Consider the following 22,354-nt stretch of genomic DNA (forward strand, 5'->3'; position numbering starts at 1 on the left):
ACCACATGAAGACTGTGGTATGCTCCACCCTGCCTAGGCTGCTGTGCGGGGAGGAGGAGGAACTGGAAGCTGGCATGGGCCACCTGAGCCTGTTCTGCCAGCACCTATCTGGATCAACCTTGCTGAGGAGATAAAGCAAGAGCAGGATGGTTCCCCCACTGTTTCTTCTTCCCTCCCTCCCTGAGGACATCCTGGCCAAAGCAGACTCAACCTCAGCACCTGCTGGGACTCTGAAACCTACTCCCCCAGTGACGGCACCAAGTCATCTTTGGCCTGCCTTCTTGGCCCTGTCACCAGAGTGATCTTCCTAGAATGTAGTTATGATCATGGTAAATTCCATGTGTTGGCCAATTAGAAAAAGACTGTTTACTCCTATTTCAAGCACTGGATCCCTGCTCCTAAACTCAGTTAATGAAGTATTTTTCCAGACATCTATGTTGATATTTGTAGTAGAAAGCAAATGTAATTATCCTACCCTAGATGAGTTCATGAATAGCAATGTTTCTTAGGAACAGTGAACATTACCAGCCACAAAAGCAGAGAATGAAGAAGGCAAGCAAAGTGTTCAAGTCTAGATTCAGTAATCAGTAAGCATCAGTCTGTGGTCCCACATATTCTTTCTTTGTTCCTAGGAAACACATTCAGGGTCTTCTCTTTTACTTTTTTATTTATTTTTTTTAGTGTCTTCTCTTTTAAAGAGCTTTTGTATTGAGCACATTACTTCCAAAATCTATCCATTTTTTTTGTTTGTTTTAATAACTATCACAGCATAGGGACTTCCCTGATGGTCCAGTGGTTAAGAATCTGCCCTGCAATGCAGGGGACACGGGTTCAATCCCTACTTGGGGAACTAAGATCCCACATGCCTTGGAGCAACTAGCCTTAGGCACCACAACCAGAGAGTCCATTCTGTGGCAAGGAAAGATCCCAAGTGCTGGCAACTAAGACCTGACACAGCCAGTAAACATATATTAAAAACTGTAACACTATAAAAATGCTTCCAATGAAAAATGACCAAATCGCTCCCGTGTAGACTTTGATCTCGCTTCCTGGATTTAGCATTATGAACATTTTCTGGAGTTTTGTATTAATATATGTGCATACCCACGTATAGGTTATAGATCGTGTGTGTGTGTGTATGTGTGTGTGTGTGTCTTCCAGAGAAGAGGACTCGTTTCATTTCTGCTTTGGTTATAAACAGGTATTTTTAGCTTTTTAGAAAAATATGCCATTTAAAGTCCACTTCCATACTCAGCACAATCTCTTTTTCTTCAAAAAGGTTTCCTGTTTACACTTGGTCCAAGGCTTGGGAGAGGGCTCCAGGGTGGTTAAAAAGCTGCCTTGTGGCTGCAGAGAGGGGCTTCAGGCAGAAGCGCGGAAACCACAGGGGCTCCTCAAAGGCCACTGTGCTTGGGAGACTTGAGGGTGAGCCTTCCAAAGAGATGCTCGCCCAGCCCTGCCTGGGGACCAGCCGGCCCACAGAGGTTAATCAGGTGGTCGCCATCTTCTTGATGAGCTTCACCTGCCTCTCCAGGAAGCGGATCTCCCGGAAGCCACAGGCGGGTTCTGCGAGGCAGAGCCCAGGGCGCGAAGGTCAACACAGGCCTGGTTCCGGTTCTTCTCCATGAACATAGCCCTCTCCATAAGCGTCATGGGCCTTACCCACTTCTCTTGAGATGGCTTCGGCACGTCCTGGAACAGGGAGTGGCCACCACACTGGTTTTGCATTTTCCAGAGACGCTAACACCCTGGTGCTTCTGCTCAGCCAATATGCGGAAAATAGTGTGCCGCACCCTCTAGAGAGAGGTAGGAGACGAGGCCTGCAGACGCCTGTTGACCGGGAGGTTGACAGCGGCCTCCACCTTGATGGAATAATTGTGACAAATCTGGGAGCTCACATGGTTGATGGGTAATAAGGAGTGAATCTCAAAAAATGGTCTTGGCTGGGCCTGGTGGCCAAGGATAGCTGAGTGGCTGACTCTAAATCTGTGAATGGAAAAAAAGTTGGAGGGTGGTCAGAGGCGAGAGCAAAGGGCATCTCTAGGTCTGTTCCATCCAAATACTGCTGAAGGAAGAGACAGATCCGCAGGACCCCTGAGTGCACTGCCAGTATACAGCCAATATTTCTATTTTCTTTTAAAATAATTTTATTTATTATTCAATTATTTGGGGCTGTACTAGGTCTTCCTTGCCTCGAAGGCTTTCTCTAGTTGCCATGAGCTGGGGGCTACTCTCGTTGCGGTGCACAGCTTCTCGTTGCAGTGGCTTTTCTTGCTGCAGAGCACAGGCTCTCAGTGCGTGGTGCACTGGCTTTAGTAGTTGTGCTGCACAGGTTTAGTTGCCCCTTGGCATGTGGAGTCTTCCCAGACCAGGGATTGAACCTGTGTCCTTTGCATTGGCAGGCGGATTGTTAACCACTGGACCACCAGGGAAGCTCTCTGTTTTCTTATAAAGATGATTCTGTGGGGTCTGAGCGTCCCAGCACTGGAGTTTTCAGGCTGTTGGTGGGGCCGGGTCTTGGTACCAGTGACCCAGAATGTCCGCCTCCAGCCAGAGTTCATGCAGGACCCTGCTAAGTCCCCCACCACCGCCCTTGCCCTCACCTCTCCAGGAAACCCTCCAAGACCAGCAGGGAGTCGCTGCTATGGAGTCGCTGCTTTTGCCCTCCAAGCATGGAGTCTCTGTTTCCCCCAGTCCTGAGGGGCTCCTGCAGTCAAGCCCCACTGCCCTTCAAAGCCAAATGCTCTGGGGGTTCTTCCTCCCCATGCCGGACTCCCAGGCTGGGGAGCCTGGCACGGGGCTCAGAGCTCTCACTCATATGGGAGAATTTCTGCAACATAATGATTCTCCAGACTGTGGGTCGCCCACCTGGGTGGGATGGGATTTGATTATATTGTGAGTGTGCCACTCCTACCATCCCATGGTTTCTCTTTTATGTCTTTAAATTTGACCCCCCCTTTTTTGGTAGATTCGTCTTTTTTATTGGTGGTTGTTCAGCAGTTACTTGTGATTTTGGCATGCTTGTAAAAGGAGGTGAACTGAAGGTCCTTCTACTCCCCATCACCTTGTTGCCATCCTCAAAAAAGATTTTATTTCTATTTTAGAGATTCAACAAGGGCTCCACTGAGATGAGGTTGTATGCTGATGCTTTTCTGCTGACGGCCAGTGATTCCCTTTCATAGTTTTGCTCTCCCTGCTGTGCTAATGAAAGCCACCTGAGTAAAGGTCTGGAAGGCTCCATGTACAAGAGGAGTTTGCTCAGTCCTCCCTTTTTATAGGGTACCCTACTTCCCAATTTTCATTGACTGATCTCTCTCTGCCATAAGATGTGTCCTGGAGCAAGCCATGTGAACACAAGCACCTTGCTATCTTCATTTATCAAGTAATAAATATTTCCATTCCAACATGGTTCATATAGATGGCTTTCATTCTTCTTGTGCCTTGCTCAGAAAGGCATTTCTCACTCTAAAATTGTAAAAACGTTGCTCATGCTTCTTATAGTTCTATTCATGATTTAATCACCACACAGCATGTGTATTCCTATGGAATGAATTTTGATGTGTGGAGTTACCTATTTTCCATAAGAGCTATTTCCTGATTTTGATAGTGGCCTCTCCTTTTTATTCTCCTAACGACCATACTTTTCAATAGAATTGATACATCTTAGCTGAAAGTACTGCTGTGTACTAATTACCCCACCTAAACCCAAGGTAAGTGGATTGTGGATGGCCTTGGCAATTCATTCTGTTCGTCTGGTTTCTGGTGTCCTCAACTGAAGAAGAAGGGGCGTTAGATTAGATGGCTTTGAGTGATCCTTCTGGTTGTGCAGGCATAGTGTGACTGGGGAAAAACTTTATGACCTCATTCTGTGAAGGCAGGAATTACATAATAAACCAAGAGAGTGCTTTCACATAGAATCTTCCCCCTTCCAAGCACAGTGAGTGCCTACTGAAGGCCTGCAGAATGCACTGACTGGCAGCTTCGGTGCTCTAGGCGAGCTGGACTGGGCCTAGCCATTTGACAGCAGATTTACCTGGTTCCTATCAGTGACTACCTACCAAAAAAGGGAATGGTTCTGGACAGGCTACTTGCGTGCCTATTTTTAAAAATGACCTGGCTTTTAATTAATATAATGCCACAGTGTCTTACTGTTTGCCTGGTCAGTCTTAAGCTCTGAAAGTTAAGGAACTGTCAGGAGTGCAGAATCAGGATCCCTATGCCTACCGAGGCATCCCTATGTCTCCCTTTGCAGACTCAGTTCTCCTCTCTCTGCCTTGACCCTGTGCTGTGGCCTTGAGCACTTCCATTCCCTGTTCTGGGCCTTAAATGCCACACCTCTGCTGCAGTCCTCCTTTTTGTATCAATATTTCACCCAGTTTTAAACGTGTAAAAAGAGTGTAAAAGGAGTAAAAAGAATGCCTGCCTTTCAGCACTTACAGTGAGCTATTTTATCATGTTAAACACCGGAAGCTGCCTTTTTCCTTCTGCTCTTTGTCTTGCATCTTCTTGTGAGGGTAACAGTCTGGGCTTCCAGAACTGGTTTCTAAGCAAATGCACAGTGGCCCTGTGTGTGGGATACTCAGGTTGGAAGCCAGCAGACAGTACAGTGCTTCTTTGCAGACAGATGGGGATTAATTTCAAAATTACACAAAGGCATTAATTTTTGTAAATCATGAGCAATCCATCCCTTGGCATTTGAATAAGTTGATTTCAATTTGTTTAAAGTAAAAAAAAAATAAACACAGAGACAAATGCAAACAAGTGCAGATGCAGTCATCAGCTTGCTGTTGAGCTGAAAAGCTGTTGGTTCCAGGGCAAGTGTTCATCTAAGGAAACTTGTGTCATGGCTCCCTTCTGATGAATAAGGGCCTGAACCATGGTTTCACCTAAACGTAAATCACTAATTGACCGAACAGAGGACTTTACAGACCACAGACCGTAACTGAAATTGAGAAAGATGCTGTGATTCACTACAAAACAGCTGTCATTGAAGTGAAGGCAGCAAGCAAAACAGTAGGTGACTGGAATGTTTCTGACTCCTGAAGGAGTGGTGTCTTTATTTCTAAGTCCTAAGGGAGCAAGGGAGCCTTTATAGACAACACAGCCAGCAGTTCATTTGAGACTCAGGAATGCCGTTGATTCACTTCAGGTGGTGAGATTAGAAATCTGGCAGAACCATCTGCCTTGAAGCAGCTGGGTTACTGGGTAGGGGATTGGTGCTTCAAAAAAGGCATGGAGGGACCAGGCATTCCCATACAGGGCTGGGGCCTGCTACCCAGTTCAGCTCCACATCCCTTCAGGGCTCATCTTATGTACCCATTCTCTCATCTGAAACACTCTGTGGAACCTCACCACTGGCAGAAACCTGACTAGGGTCAGCAAGTTCACGGTCACTGCTCACCAGTGCCCCCTGCCGATAACCTCAAACACGAGACACTCACATGTCTTGGCCACAGTTTCCAAAGAATCCAAAATAGACTGACTTCTGGAACTGAGATGTTCCTCAGACTCTTCCACTGATGTCTGTAACTAAGAAACCCCAAATTAGGAAATAATTCACAGACTGTTGCCTCATTTTACTAACTTGGCAAACTGTCACTTAATGATAAAAAAAGGGTAGTTAAAATACTGCCGTTTTACATGAACAAAAACCAATACAATTATTAAACTTCTTAAAATGTAAGATGTTTTAACACCTTGAATGTGGCATACTTACCTTGTGAATGCTTTCTTTGATATGGGAAATGAAGTTGTATAAAGTCTCACTAAAATAGGAAAGAAAAAAAGAAAGTGAACCTTTGCGAAATATTTAAACAGTAGGTAACAAAACTGATTCCATGAACAAGCAGGATTCTACCAGTGCAACATCAAAACAGTGGTTGATCAGAGCCGAAGACTTAACCCTGAGAAATCTTAGTGCCCAGATTAGAAAAGGAGAACACTGACTTTTCGTGATCATTTCCAAAGTGAAACAAAACTTTATTCTGTTTTTTAAAATTTACTCTATATGGATCTTAAATGAGGTTGAATTTTAGCAATTCAAGTGGTTTCTATAGTAGAACACACCAGCTTCCATTTTTATGGCAACATGGCTTCAGAGGATAGTGACTTCCTATGGATAGTCAAAAATTCCTGGACACATATTAGTCTAATGACTATTATTTTGTCTGTAAGAATGGAGATAATTCTGGGAATGATATTGATTTTTAATGAAAAATAAATTACCATAATTATTCCTCAAATATCCCACTTTTGAAAAAAATCAGACAAGGCTCATCATTAAAATTTTTTACAGATTTTGTTTCTTTATACAATGCATATATCAATTTTTGAACCCCAATAGGACAGCTCTTCATGCCACAGTCTTATGGATGCTCCATAAGACTGACTTTAAAAGAGGAATTTGATAGTACCATTTCAGAGTCTTATAAACCATACAGTTTTATGAATAAGATTAAGACATGACCTGAAAACAATGAAAATCTAAAATGAAAAATTTAGTGAACTAAGGATAAGAACAGAATGATATTAAATTATTAAAGTAGATAATAAGAATAAGAAAAGGTACTTATAAATTAAAATAGCAGAAATTAAACAAATAGAATTAACCAGAAGATACAGTATGGAAATGTGATAGAAAACAGAAAAAAGACAGATGATAAACAAGTAAATAGTAAAAAAAAAAAAAAAAAAAAAATTAGAGAATGAATGCAGGAGATTCAATGCTTGACCAAAATTGGAGATCCAGACAGTAAGAAGAGTGAAAATAGGAGGTTTTCCAAGGTATAATAAAAAAAAAATTCCCAGAACCAAAAGACACAAGTTTATAGGGCAAAAGGAATTCCTCCATGCCATGGGTTCATGATGAGCCACATCAAACCATAGTGCGGTAAAATTTCAGAACTCTAAGGATAATGAGGTCCTAAAAATTTGCAGAAATAAAAAAAGCAGGTGATAGATACAGGCTCAGGAATCTGCATGGCAGCAGACCGCTTAAAAGCACCCAGAAATCTAGAAGGTGGTGGAGCAACGCTTTAGAAATCTTGAACAAAAAGAACTCCTAGTCTTGTACAATGACAGCTGTGCCGGTTGCCTGCAGTCGTCGTCTCTTCTCGGTGGTCAGGACTCAGCTTTTAAATTAGTTCATTGAGGCCTATGATTAACACACAAAGAGCTGTACGTATTTAACATATACAAGTTTGGAGATAAGTATACAACCATGAAACCATCTCCACAATCTATGCCATAAATACATCTGCCACCTCAGAAAGTTTCCTTCTACCCTCTTTCTTTATTGTTATTAGTGATAAGAACACTTAACAAAGATCCACCCTCTAAACAAAATTTAAAGTATAGAGTATTGTTAACTGTAGACACTATGCTGTATAGTAGCTCTCTGGAATTTATTCGTCTTGTATAAACTGAAGTTTTGTACCCTTTGAGTAATACTTCCTGTTTCCCCCACACCTTCCCCACCGACAACCACCATTCAACTCTCTGCTTCTATGAGTTTGACTATTTCACACTCCTCGTATAAGTGGTAGCATATAATTAGTATTTTTCCTTCTGTGTCTGGCTTATTTCATTTATCATAATGTCTTTCAGGTTCATTCATTTGTTACAAGTGACAGGATTTCCTTCTTTTTTAAAGCTAAAGAATATTTCACTGTATGTACATACCATTTTTTCTTTCCCATTCATCCATTGATAGATATTTAGGTTACTTCCATTCTTGGCTATTTTAAATAATAGCCATGCTGTGATGAACATGAGAGTGCAGATATCTCCTCAAGATCCTGATTTCAATTCCTTTGGGTATATACTTAGAAGTAGAATTGCTGGATCATGTGGTAGTTCTGTTTTTAATGTTTTGTGAAGCCTCTATACTGTTTTCTAAAGTGGCTGCACTAGGGAATTCCCTGGAGGTCCAGTGGTTAAGACTCTGAGCTTTCACTGCCGAGAGCGCAGGTGTGACCTCGAGGAACTGAGATCCCCCAAGCCTTAGACCTGGCAAAAAAAATTAAAATAAATAAAGTAGCTGCACCAGTTTTCACACCCATCAACAGTGTATAAGGGTTCCCTTTTCTCTATATACTTGCCAACAGTTGTTACTAATTTTTTAAATGATAATCATTCTGATAGGTATGAGATGATACCTAATTGTGGTTTTGATTAGCACTCCCCTGATAATTAGTGAAGCTGAGCATCTTTTCGTATAACCGATGGCCATTTGAATGTCTTCTTTGGAGAACTGTCCATTCAATTCCTTTGCTCATCTTTTAATCAGGATATTTTGGGGTTATTTTGTTTTTGCGACTGGGTTGTAGGTATTCCTTTAATGTTTTATATTAACCCTTTATCAGATATATGGTTTGCAAGTATATTCTGTCCCATAGGTTGCCTTTTCACTGTGTTGATTTCATTTGCTGTGCAGAAACTTTTTACAGTTGACCCTTATACAACATAGGTTTGAAATGCATGGGTCCACTTATATGCTGATTTTTCATTCAATAAATAGAGTTGGCCCCTTACGTTCCAGGGTTTCGCATCTGCAGATTCAGCCAAACATGGACAGAAATTTCCATCTTCAATTGGTTAAATCTGTGCATTCAAAACTGAAGATATAGAGGGCCGACTATGGGACTTGAGCATCATTGGATTTTGGTATATGCAGGGACTCCTGAAACCAGTCTTCTGTGTATACTCAGGGATGCTTGTACTTGGATGTCATTTCATTTGTCTATTCTTGCTTTTGTTACCTGTGTAATATCCAAGACATCATTGCCAAGGCCAATGTCAAGAATGTTTTTCCCTATGTTTTCTTCTAGGTGTTCTGTGGTTTCAAGTCTCACATTTACGTCTTTAATCCATTTTGAGTTGATATTTGTGAATGGTATAAGTTAAAGATCCTTTTCCATTGTTTTGCATAGGGATTCAGTTTTCCCAACATCATTTGTTGAAAGATTATCATTACCTCACTGTATATTCTTGGCATTTCTCATATGTATTAAACATTTAAAACCTAACCCTCTAAATGATCCATATAAAAGAGCACAGTGCAGCCACCGAAATGATTTTATAGATGAAATAGAAATATAACCGTTCAATATTATTAAATTAAAAAACAGATTGAAAATAATACATAGGAAACAATTCCATTTTTATTTTTTGAAAGTATGCAAAAATAGAGCAGAATTATATAAAACAGTGTTAATGGTGGTTCACAGAATAAGCTGATTCAGAGGCAGACTTGAGAATCTGACAGACCCAAGATCTCTGCCCAAAACTCCTACTCAGTTTAGATGTGCTCCCTTGGATGGAGTTTTTCCTCACGCCCCCAGTCAGAACTGGAAGCCTGTCCTCAGGGCTCCCAAAGCATTTGGATGAAACCTCTACTACAGCATTTACAAATTTGTACCTAGAGTGAAAAGTCTAGTTTCTTTATTTTAGGTTGTTCTCCATCTGATCCTCTTTACTGTTTGAGGAGTTCCTCAGATCAGGGATCTTGGGAAGAAGCAGAGTCCCTTTCCTCCTCTTGAGGCTGAGAGTGCCAGGGCTTGCTTTCTGAGCTTTTCCTGAACTTGGGCTCTCCTTTCACATACACCTTGTCAGATTGGGAGTCAGGGTAAAAATACCGTGGCCTCTTTCTCTGGTGGCTGTGGCCCTCATGGTAGAAAGATGGAGCCCATGGGACTGATGAAAGTGGACTACACGGACAACAGTGGCGTGAAGGGCCCAGCGCGCTCTGGGCAGAGGCTAGTAGGCAGCAGAATCTGCACGGGGCTGATTTTGAGACTTTGTTTGGCAAGTTGTCCATGGTAGGTAGTTGTTGGCAATTGTATGACTGTGGCAGAAACTTAAATTGGCCTCATTTTCTTCCTTGCAAACTGGATTCCTAATCTCCATCCGCCATGCCCTGCCACCTAGGTAGATGATGTTCCATCCTCGGGAATTCCTTGGCAATCCAGTGGTTATGACTCCATGCCTTCACTGCCGTTGGCCCAAGTTCAATCCCTGGTTGAGGAACTAAGATCTTGCAAGCCACATGGCATGACCAAGAAAAACAAAATCCTAAAGGGAACAGAAAATACCCTTCTTCCTTCCTTCATCCATCAACTGTCTGGAAATCTGATATAAAAGCTCCAAGCACTGTGAGGACGGAGAGGGATCATACTTTAGGGATCTGCTAGATTCACACTGCTAGAAGGAGCCATGAGGTCCATGGAGCTACCATTCTAGCCCTGGACCATACACTTCAGGCTGATTTTTTGCATTAAAGAAAAATAAGCATCTTTTAAATACTTCTATTATTATTACGAGAATGAGAGTACGTATGTCAATGCAGTTGAACATAATCCTAATAAAATGAACCACTTAAGATCTTTCAATAATGTTTAACACTTCAAAAAATTTAAATTAACATAGGAAATTTGTATATGTATGTGTACACAGTCCTGTGAGTTTTATCACAAATTTAGGATTCATGTAACAACCACCACAACCAGGATATGAGACAGTATCCCCCAAACAAATCCTTCAGGCTGTCTCATTGTGGTAAAGACCAGCCCACACCCCTAATCCCTGGTAATCACTGACCTAATAATACCCATCCCTATAGTTTTGCTTTTCTCAGAATGTCATATAAATTGAATCATATAGTATATAGTCTTTGGACTGGTTTCTTTCAGCATAGTGACTTTGAAAGACTCTTGAGAGCAGCTTGGATTTCTAGGAGATCAAAGCAGTCAATCCTCAAGGAAATCAGTCCTGAATATTCATTGGAAGGACTGATGCTGAAGCTAAAGCTCCAACACTTTGGCCACCTGATGCAAAGAGCTGACTCATTTGAAAAGACCCTGATGCTGGGAAAGACTGAAGGCACGGGAGAAGGGGATGACAGAGGATGAGATGGTTGGATGGCATCTCCGACTCAATGGACATGAGTTTGAGCAAGCTCCGGGAGTTGGTGATGGACAGGGAAGCCTGGTGTGCTGCAGTCCATGGGGTCACAAAGAGCCGGACACTACTGAGCAACTGAGCTGAACTGAACTGAGTGCCTTTAAGGTTCATCTGTGTTGCTGTGTAGCAATAGTTTATTCCTTTTTGTTGTTGAGTAGTGTTCCATTGTATGGGCGTAGCATAGTTTATCCATTCATACATTGAAGGACATTTGGGTTGTGCCCAGTTCTTGGTGATTATGAACTAGGCTACAATAAACTTTATTGTATAGACTTTTATGAAAACATGTTTTCATTTATCTAGGATATATATCTAGCAGTAGAACTGCAGAGGCAGATAGTAAATTGTTTAATTTTGTAAGAAACTGACAAACTTTTCCAAAGGGGCTGTATCATTTTGCATATCCACCCACAAGATTTCCATTTGGTCTATATTCTTGCCCAGCATTGTCAATTTTTGTCTGTTTTATTTTTAGTTACATTAATAGATGAGTAGTAATATCATCTGCTCATATTAGTAATATCATTGTGATTTTAATTTGTATTTCTAAAATAGCTAATGGTGTTGAGAAACTTTTCATGTATTTATTTGCCATCCATATGTTTTCTTTGATGAAGTGTCTGCTAAAATTTTTTCCCATTTTTTTATTCAGTTGCTTGTTTCTTACTGTTGAGTTTTAAGAGTTCTTGATATATTCTGGATACAAGTCCTTTGTTGAAAATGTGGTTTGCAAATATTTTTTCCAGTCTGTAGCTTGTCTTTTCATTTTCTTAACAGTGTCTGTCACAGAGCAAACATCTTACATTTTGGTTAAAAACAAAACCCCAGAAATCTTAAGGGTAGGCTATCATACTTCAAATTCAAGTTCCCTTCCTTAATCTATCTGCTACTATTTATTTTTCAGAGTCCTCAGATACTACATGCACACCATCAGGGCTTGGTTGCATTCAGTGGGAGCAATAGGATGTTGTATGCTTATTCTGTCTTACTCAGAACCAGAAGCCATTCCAATACCCTCTTAATAAATACCTTTTCATTTAAATAGTTATTTCTGTTGCTCACAACTATTAACTCTGGCTCACTTGTTAATTTATCCATCACATGCCTGTTTCCTTAACAAGACTGTGAACTTCAAAGACAGGTACCATTATTCCTCCCCTTGGGATCCCCAGCGTGCCCTACTGGGCCTAGCACAGCATTTATTGAGTGAGTGAATGAACAGATTTCACTGTGGTGATCCCCAATCTTGAAAGAATATGGCTCATTTTATAATTTCCTTGTGGTCCTTAGGTTATTCATTAGTTATGAGACTAATCTGTTTTCTCAAACATGACTGATTAAAAAATAATAATCTGGGTAATGAACATCCCATTGTCTGGTATGCCCAGCATCCACCTCTAATGGAGAATTGTTTCTTTTTGCATCCAAAAAGTGATTATGATGAGAACTTCAAGTCATACCCTCCTCTTCACTCACCCCTCAATAACCAAATAAACAAATCCATCAGAAGCTTTCACTAGGATTTTCAAATTGTAACTAAGGGGTGAGAATCTCTTTTTCTGTGTTAGTAGGAAGCTGGTCTCTAGTAGGAGAGAATGAAGCATAGATGGGGAGGGAAGCACAGAAAAGAGACAGATTTTGATTTCATTTCATTCCCTGTCCTTCCCAGATTGGTTAAGAGGACTAATATATCCTCCTTTTTATCCAGGCTAGTTTATTTGCTATCAAAAGAGTTATAACAAATGCAACGTGAATAAGTAAGGCTTCTTGTGAGATTTTTTTTAACCTCATATGCTCTTTCTACTCATTTGGGAAAACATGTACTTTCAAAACACAATATGTAAATACATGTATTGTTGATTAGTAGCATCTCTTATGTTAACTCTGTACCATGCCTTATCACTTTCCTGCTTCCAGATTTACAATGGTATACTTTCTCTCTCTCATTTAAACTTTTCTCACTCTTCATCACATTTCTGACAAGCACTTATTGACAGAAAACAGCAATCTAAAATGGGGTTTGTTTTTGCCAGAATTTATGAAATTTATGATTTTCTGCTTAGCATTTAAATCAATATCATAAACTTGAAATTTTTTTAATGGAAAAGAGGATCTTCAGTGTCCTTATCATCTATTCTTTCTGTATAAATACTATTTTTTTTTTTGCCATCTTGTAAATAATTGTTAACAGAAACTCATTTCTGGGAATTCTCTGGTGGTCCAGTGGTTACGTCTCCACGCTCTCAATGCTGAGGGCCTCGATTCAATCCCTGGTCTGGGAATTAACATCCCACAAGCCATGCAACCAAAAAAAAAAAAAAAGGAAAAGAAAATAAACAAACTCATTTCACTACCAAAACAGCAAAGGAAATGAAAAATGAAATAAAGAAATGAAGGAAGGGAGGGAAAGAGAGGGAAGAAGGAAATATCAAGAACTTAATGTTTCCAAAAGTTTTTTAGCTACAGAAATTGTGATCAAACAAAATAATATAATCCAAAAGCCCAGAAAACAAAAAACTTAAGACTAATTTATTTGAAGCAGTAAGATGAGCGGAACCTGCTCATGTGTAGTACTGTACCATTGTTATGAATCCTAGAGCCTAGATTCCTAGAGGAAAGAAATCTGTCAACATCTGGGAAATGTTTACTTACCAGCAGAATCAAACACTTCAAATACAGTATTTTGCTTTTCTCACTAAAGGAATATAGATATACGGTGGAGAATATACCTAATCTTTTAAATAATTCCTAATCTAGAATTCTTTAAGAAATCCTGGCTCCTAATGCAGGAGACACAGAGATATGAGTTATCCTTGGATCAGGAAGATCCCCTGGAGAAGGAAATGGCAACCCACTCCAGTAATCTTGCCTGGAAAATCCCATGGACAGAGGAACCTGGTGGGCTACAGTCTGTGGGAAAACAAAGAGTCAGACACGACTGAGCAACTGAACAACAACAAAATCAACATAAAAGTATTAGTGGTGATGCTAAATGACACAGCTTTACTGTTACAGAAATAATGAAGTATATTTCTGCTTGGGTGTTACAATTTCTGTGATAACTAAGGATGTCCTCATAATAACTTACTATGGAGAAATGAACAAGTTAATTTCCTCAGTGACTGCAACTTATTTATTTACAAATTAATGTAGTAGTCCTAAATTTGCTTATATATATATATTATATATATAAAACAAATAAGAATATGTATAAAATTTAGGCTGTATCTTTAAAAATACCAACATTTCAAAGTGAGAAAATCAGCCTGAACTATGATTTAAGAATTCATGTGCTATATTCTTGACCCTGAAACAAATGTTAACTAACTTCCTAAGTCTGATGATCTGAAGAAAAAGGACAGAATTTTAAGCAGAATAAACCTCACATTACTTGAATATTGCATTTCTCTAAGAAGTCCTTTAGCTTAATATTCAGAGACACCAAAACTGTGGCAGCCTAAGAAAGCAAATAAAGAGTAATTACTAGATGAGCTGTAAAAGTAAGAATGCTATCATGCTGAAACTGAATTATTCAACTACTGACATTCCATTTGCTATTTCACTCAGAAAAGAGAAGCTGTCTCATCCACTTGAAGGGTTTTTGTGTACCTGTCACATTTCTCTTTTGCACTTTTCTTTTTCTCCTCAAACTGTTCCAAGAGGCCTTTTGGTTTTCCAAGAGACAAAGGAAGAGGAAACAAGCCTCCATCTTTTGGATCTCCTCCAAGCAGCTGGGGTTTTGTTTGGTACTTTGTGAAAATACTAGGTTCACTCTGTTCAGTGGAAAAGAAAAACATCATAGCATTTCACACATAAAAATATTTATAGCATTCACTATTTTCTATACAAAGCAGAGTTACACTTAAGTGCAAACTATAATACTAAAATCCAATGCAGCATGTAGTATTTCCTTTTTATTTCATATGCACCAGAAAATTATATTAAAGAAAAGCAATTCTTTTTACTAATATAATTTCTGCCTTACTGGCCCAGAGATATTTAAAATGTCAGCTAAAATGGCTTATAATCAAGTATATAAGTTTAAAGGGAACAACAGAAAATTATGCTGTGTTGAGATAATGTGTTAAAGTTTTTATATTAATAAGTTTAACTCAAGTTGTTGTTGCTCAGTTGCTGATGAACTAGGCTTACTGATAAGTTTGACATGTAATGTAAATGGCACATGGTAAGCCATTTCCTGCATTCCAAAGCAAAACTTACTCTGAAACATTCAGGTAGTACACTTACTCCTTCATATCACTGGGTACCAATTTTTGTACTAAAATACTTATCTCAGAGCATACCTTACTAAGTTACAGTAGTGACCTAATCTTATTAAGTCTATCTGATGCAGTTAAGTCTGTGTATAAAGTTAAATCTGGTTCTAGACCAAAATAAATAAATTTTAAAAATATATTTCTGACTCACAAAAGAAAACAAGCTGATCTCCAAAAAATCAAGAGATTCTGGCCCTCAGGCTTCCCTTGTGGCTCAGCTGATAAAGAATCTACCTGCAATGCAGGAGACCTGGGTTCGATCCCTAGGTTGGGAAGATCCCCTGGAGAAGGAGATGGCTACCCACTCCAGTATTCTGGCCTGGAGAATTCCATGTACTGTATAGCCCATGGGGTTGCAAACAGTCAGACACGACTGAGTGACTTTCACTTTCACACTTTCTGGCCCTTATTCATCAACTTAGGCCTCAGTATCCTCATCTCCTCCTTCAAGGAGTTAATGACTAAATCTACAAAGCATCTGATGTTTCTTAGGAAAAAAATGTCCATATAGAATAATACTTATATTACTTTGTCCCTATTTTTCTAAAGTTCTTTTTTCTTATTGAATATTTACAAACAATAATATGACAAGCCTTAGAAAATGTCATGTAATATTTGGCACTCCCTAGGAGTGGTCAAAGTACTGGAAATATTCTGTGTTGCTTTAGTAATAGAAGAAAATGCAAATATAAATGTTTTCCATTTCAGACTACCAAGTCAAATGAATCACCAATCAAACACAAATCTATTTAGGGCAGTGATCCTTAGAGGTGTACAATTCTAAAATATAATGCAGCATAATAAGTCATCTTTACAGTTTATCTCCATAGTGACTGTGAACATGTGCAGAGAAATTCTGGAATTCAAACTCACATCCAGAGAATTCTGTTGTGACTGTTTTGGATGTCTCAAGTGGACTTCAGAGTCCACGGGTGTTGACAGGGTCTGTGAACCTTCTGGACAGAACTGGGATCCAAAAAGGAACTGGGAATCACTGAGACTGGAGTAATCAGTCTGATTGTTATTCCAGTTAGATGACTTAGTGGCCCTGAAATTAAGCAAGAAGATAAAAGTATATCAAGTAGACAAACATCCTGAGCAAATGAAAACCATAATTCAAAATTATTTCAGAATATTCTGGGCAGAATGCTAGCTTTTTTTTGACCTTCCAGTCCCCTGCACATGCCAGTACTACCTGTAAAGAAAGAAGGAAATTATGAATACCAGACATTTTGATTACAACAACCTTGGAACAATCAGATGGAAATTCAAACATTAAGGACTAACACCATTATTTCTTGTACAACAAGATTATGGGCTTTAACACCATTTTGGAGATCAAAAGTCATAAAATCTTTAGGGATTAAGAGAACATTTTAAAAGGTTGAATTTGTTTATCAGTAAGGGAACAGATTAAAAATAAAATACAGCTTATGCATGTAACCAATTCAGTAGTCAGAATTAATAAACTAGATTTACATATAACTACATGGATAAGTCTCAGAAACATAATTTTGAGTGAATAAAAATAAAAATGTAATGAACTCTCTCATGTATTAATGTAATTTATAAGCCTACATCATACATATCAAACAAGTATGTAATTGAGTATGTAGAAGATTAATGGGAAGGATACACATTAACTCCCCTAGAATGTGTGTCTGTCAGGAAAGAAAGGAGCAGGACTGGAGGGAGAGAAGACGCTATAATACACAATCACAATATAGACCTAGATATGGACTGAATGTGTGTGTCCTCCCAAAATTTATGTTGAAACACTAATCTCTATTTTGATGAGTTTTGGAAATAGGGCCTTTAGGAAGTAATTAGGGTTAGATGGAGTAAGGAGCAGCCATGAAAAGATACCCCACGTCCAAGGTAAGAGAAACCCAAGCAAGACGGTAGGTGTTGCAAGAGGGCATCAGAGGGCAGACACACTGAAACATACTCACAGAAAACTAATCAATCTAATCACACTAGGACCACAGCCTTGTCTAACTCAATGAAATTAAGCCATGCCCGTGGGGCAACCCAAGACGGGCGGGTCATGGTGGAAAGGTCTGACAGAATGTGGTCCACTGGAGAAGGGAATGGCAAACCACTTCAGTATTCTTGCCTTGAGAACCCCATGAACAGTATGAAAAGGCAAAATGATAGGATACTGAAAGAGGAACTCCCCAGGTCATTAGGGGCCCAATATGCTACTGGAGATCAGTGGAGAAATAACTCCAGAAAGAATGAAGGGATGGAGCCAAAGCAAAAACAATACCCAGGTGTGGATGTGACTGGTGATAGAAGCAAGGTCTGATGCTGTAAAGAGCAATATTGCCTAGGAACCTGGAATGTCAGGCCCAGGAATCAAGGCAAATTGGAAGTGGTCGAACAGGAGATGGCAAGAGTGAATGTTGACATTCTAGGAATCAGCGAACTAAAATGGACTGGAATGGGTGAATTTGACTCAGATGACCATTATATCTACTACTGTGGGCAGGACTCCCTTAGAAGAAATGGAGCAGCCATCATGGTCAACAAAAGAGTCTGAAATGCAGTACTTGGATGCAATCTCAAAAACGACAGAATGATCTCTGTTTGTTTCCAAGGCAAACCATTCAATATCACAGTAATCCAAGCCTATGTCCCAACCAGTAACGCTGAAGAACCTGAAGTTGAACGGTTCTATGAAGACCTACAAGACCTTTTAGAACTAACACCCAAAAAAGATGTCCTTTTCATTATAGGGGACTGGAATGCAAAAGTAGGAAGTCAAGAAACACCTGGAGTAACAGGCAGATTTGGCCTTGGAGTACGGAATGAAGCAGGTCAAAGGCTAATAGAGTTTTGCCAAGAGAACGCACTGGTCATAGCAAACACCCTCTTCCAACAACACAAGAGAAGACTCTACACATGGACATCACCAGATGGTCAACACCCAAATCAGATTGATTATATTCTTTGCAGCCAAAGATGGAGAAGCTCTATACAGTCAACAAAAACAAGACCAGGAGCTGACTGTGGCTCAGATCATGAACTCCTTATTGCCAAATTCAGACTTAAATTGAAGAAAGTAGGGAAAACCACTAGACCATTCAGGTATGACCTAAATCAAATCCCTTATGATTATACAGTGGAAGTGAGAAATAGATTTAAGGGCCTAGATCTGATAGAGTGCCTGATGAACTATGGACGGAGGTTTGTGACATTGTACAGGAGACAGGGATCAAGACCATCCCCATGGAAAAGAAATGCAAAAAAGCAAAACAGCTGTCTGAGGAGGCCTTACAAATAGCTGTGAAAAGAAGAGAAGCGAAAAGCAAAGGAGAAAAGGAAAGATACAAGCATCTGAATGCAGAGTTCCAAAGAATAGCAAGGAGAGATAAGAAAGCCTTCCTCAGCAACCAATGCAAAGAAATAGAGGAAAACAACAGAATGGGAAAGACTAGAGATCTCTTCAAGAAAATCAGAGATACCAAGGGAACATTTCATTCAAAGATGAGCTCGATAAAGGACAGAAATGGTATGGACCTAACAGAAGCAGTAGATATTAAGAAGAGGTGGCAGGAATACACAGAAGAACTGTACAAAAAAGATCTTCATGACCAAGATAATCACAATGGTGTGATCACTCACCTAGAGCCAGACATCCTGGAATGTGAAGTCAAGTGGGCCTTAGAAAGCATCTCTATGAACAAAGCTAGTGGAGGTGATGGAATTCCAGTTGAGCTATTTCAAATCCTGAAAGATGATGTTGTGAAAGTGCTGCACTCAATATGCCAGCAAATTTGGAAAACTCAGCAGTGGCCACAGGACTGGAAAAGGTCAGTTTTCATTCCAATCCCAAAGAAAGGTAATGCCAAAGAATGCTCAAACTATCGCACAATTGCACTCATCTCAGACGCTAGTAAAGTAATGCTCAAAATTCTCCTAGCCAGGCTTCAGCAATATGTGAACCGTGAACTTCCAGATGTTCAAGCTGGTTTTAGAAAAGACAGAGGAACCAGAGATCAAATTGCCAACATCCACTGGATCATGGAAAAAGCAAGAGAGTTCCAGAAAAACATCTATTTCTGCTTTATTGACTATGCCAAAGCCTTTGACTGTGTGGATCACAATAAACTGTGGAAAATACATCAACGCTGTATATTGTCACCCTGCTTATTTAACTTCTATGCAGAGTATATCATGAAAAACGCTGGACTGGAAGAAGCACAAGCTGGAATCAAGATTGCTGGGAGAAATATCAATAACCTCAGATATGCAGATGACACCACCCTTATGGCAGAATGTGAAGAGGAACTCAAAAGCATCTTGATGAAAGTGAAAGAGGAGAGTGAAAAAGTTGGCTTAAAGCTCAACATTCAGAAAACGAAGATTATGGCATCTGGTCCCATCACTTCATGGCAAATAGATGGGGAAACAGTGGAAATAGGGTCAGACTTTATTATTGGGGGCTCCAAAATCATTGCAGATGGTGACTGCAGCCATGAAATTAAAAGACACTTACTCCTTGGAAGGAAAGTTATGACCAACCTCGATAGCATATTCAAAAGCAGAGACATTACTTTGCCAACAAAAGTCCGTCTAGTCAAGGCTATGGTTTTTCCTGTGGTCATGTATGGATATGAGAGTTGGACTGTGAAGAAAGCTGAGTGCCGAAGAATTGATGCTTTTGAACTGTGGTGTTGGAGAAGACTCTTGAGAGTCCCTTGAACTGCAAGGAGATGCAACCAGTCCATTCTGAAGGAGATCAGCCCTGGGATTTCTTTGGAAGGAATGATGCTAAAGCTGAAACTCCAGTACTTTGGCCACCTCATGCAAAGAGTTGACTCATTGGAAAAGACTCTGATGCTGGGAGGGATTGGGGGCAGGAGGAGAAGGGGATGACGGAGGATGAGATGGCTGGATGGCATCACTGACTCGATGGAAGTGAGTCTGGGTGAACTCCGGGAGTTGGTGATGGACAGGGAGGCCTGGTGTGCTGCGATTCATGGGGTCGCAAAGAGTCGGACACGACTGAGCGACTGAAGTAAGGAGGATGGGACCCTCCTGATAAGATTAGTGTCCTGATAAGAACACACACCAAAGAGCTTACCCTCATTCTTTCTCCATCATGTGAGGACACAGAAAAAGGCAATTGTCTGCAAGCCAAGAAGGGAGTCTTCACCAAAAACCAATCATGCTGGCATAGGACTTTCAATTCTAAGACTTTTCAATCTCCAGAACTGTGAGAAAATAACTTTCTGCTGTTTAAGCCATCCAGTTTATTGTACTTTGTTGTGGCAACCCAAGCAGACTAATATAGGTCTCATACAGACTGAAGAATATGATCAACTCAGATTTGCACACAGAAAGATCCATTAAGCCCTGTATTATTCCCTTTTACACTTTAGTGTCTTATCCTTGCTTGTTTTAAATACTTCTAGTTGTGGACCCCCAACTTGCTTCCCATGGATACCTATGCCAGTCTAAATCTCACATTTGAGGGGGATAATGATATTGATAATGATACAATCACACTTGAATACAGTGTACTGAGTCTACACAGAGATAGCACATAAGTGGATAGACAAAACATAGTCAAGTTTTTACTTGAAAGACATCTCAATAACAGTTTATGTTACTTAATGCTGTTGTATAACCCAAGAAAACATCCTTTTCATTAAAACACACAGGCAGATCATTCCTTTTCCAAATGCTAAATTTAAAATAGATAGCACATAAGTACATATTCTAAGCCAAAGGAATCATTATATATTAATACAAGAAAGAAAGAAACCCTACTTGTTCAGAATAGAGAAGAGAAATTATTTTGACTCATAGAATCATTTTCTAAGATTAGCTAAGGTAATGGGCTACACACATATATTATAATATGGTTTGCATAATCATTGCTCAAAATAGCTAAATAGCTCTCTGTGACTCCGTTCTTAGGTCAAGGAGAATAATTAGCTGGGCTGGAAAAGAAACAGCTCTGTGAGCCTACAGAAGTCATGTAGGATTTGTATCTTCAAGCTACAATCTGGAATTAAACATATATTTTTTCCCCTACTCTGTATCAACTGTAAGCCTTTTTTTTCTTTTCAAGGAAAAAAGAACAATGTTTTAGGTTTTTTGCTGTCTTTAGGAAGGTGTTAGGAGGAAAAAAAACTATGCAAAGATTAAAGCATGCCAAAAACAATTGGAAATCCCTCCATATTTACCACTTCTGGGGCACACCCACCAAGCTAGCAATAGCAGGCCCTTCTGCATGGGTAGAGGACACCAATCTAAGTACTTCAGCAGAGTGGTAGAGGGAGCAATATTTCAATGAGCCCTGTTAGCAGTTGGAGTGGTTACCTACAAATTGTACAATACAGCTGAATACAGTGTCTTGAGTTTGCTCCTTGCTGTTCCAATAGCAATTGCTCCAAATGAGGTTAGAGTTTCTAGATGTTGGACCACGTCTAACTCTCACAGGCCTCATAAGTCCTTAGGTCTGGTGCTGGACAGTCATTGTTCAATTAGCACACATAGCTGAATTGATATTAATTTTATAATCAGAAAATAGGCAAAGGGAGAAGACAGTATGAGGGGGTTACAGTGGTGACAAGTGAGGGGAAGAAGCCATACGGGGTAACTCTATTACTATAAACCCATACGAAGGGGAGCCTGTTTTCATGAAATCAATCTTCTCAAGTAGAATAATACATAACCAGAAAACTTACCCAGAGCCTGAGGGGATACTGAACATATCTTTGATATTCCAGACATTAAAATTCATGTCTTATGATTATTCCTTTTAAAAAGAGAGGAACATTCATTTAAAAGGTTAATACAGTACTTTTCCAAAGATTACTTTAAAGTGACTGTTATATGTAGATGAGGGCATTTCAGCAGTTCTATTCTCATCCACTTGGTGAAAATTCCCATTACATATCTGCCAGAAATAGGTTTTGTGTGTTTTTTTTCCTTGCAGTTAAATTGCATGCAAATTCCCCACAATACCAGAGCCCAAACCCAGCCACCTGTAAAAAAGTAAATTTGCCTGCCATCCTTTGCTTTCTTGTTTCTTGTTCTGCCACCTCTACTAATAATCTGCTTTTAGAAAAAGACCAATAAACCCCTCTTTCATTGCCTGATAC

At 39.8% G+C, this 22,354-nt stretch overlaps 1 protein-coding gene across 1 annotated transcript in view; it reads right to left on the minus strand.

The window, feature by feature from the left end:
* The window catches only part of IHO1 (interactor of HORMAD1 1), a 28,215-nt gene that overhangs the window by 1,628 nt on the left and 4,233 nt on the right, over window positions 1-22,354 (minus strand). The window contains exons 2-6 of the mRNA XM_055558372.1: window positions 21,938-22,008; window positions 16,110-16,284; window positions 14,569-14,732; window positions 5,717-5,765; window positions 5,442-5,529 (exon numbers count right to left, since the gene is read on the minus strand). Of these exons, the coding sequence (XP_055414347.1) occupies window positions 5,442-5,529; window positions 5,717-5,765; window positions 14,569-14,732; window positions 16,110-16,284; window positions 21,938-21,993 (532 nt within the window). The 5' untranslated portion in view covers window positions 21,994-22,008. The remainder of the gene's footprint in view (window positions 1-5,441; window positions 5,530-5,716; window positions 5,766-14,568; window positions 14,733-16,109; window positions 16,285-21,937; window positions 22,009-22,354) is intronic.

The sequence above is a fragment of the Bubalus kerabau genome, chromosome 20 (genome assembly GCF_029407905.1).
Source record: "Bubalus kerabau isolate K-KA32 ecotype Philippines breed swamp buffalo chromosome 20, PCC_UOA_SB_1v2, whole genome shotgun sequence".
Classification (NCBI taxonomy): domain Eukaryota; kingdom Metazoa; phylum Chordata; class Mammalia; order Artiodactyla; family Bovidae; genus Bubalus; species Bubalus kerabau.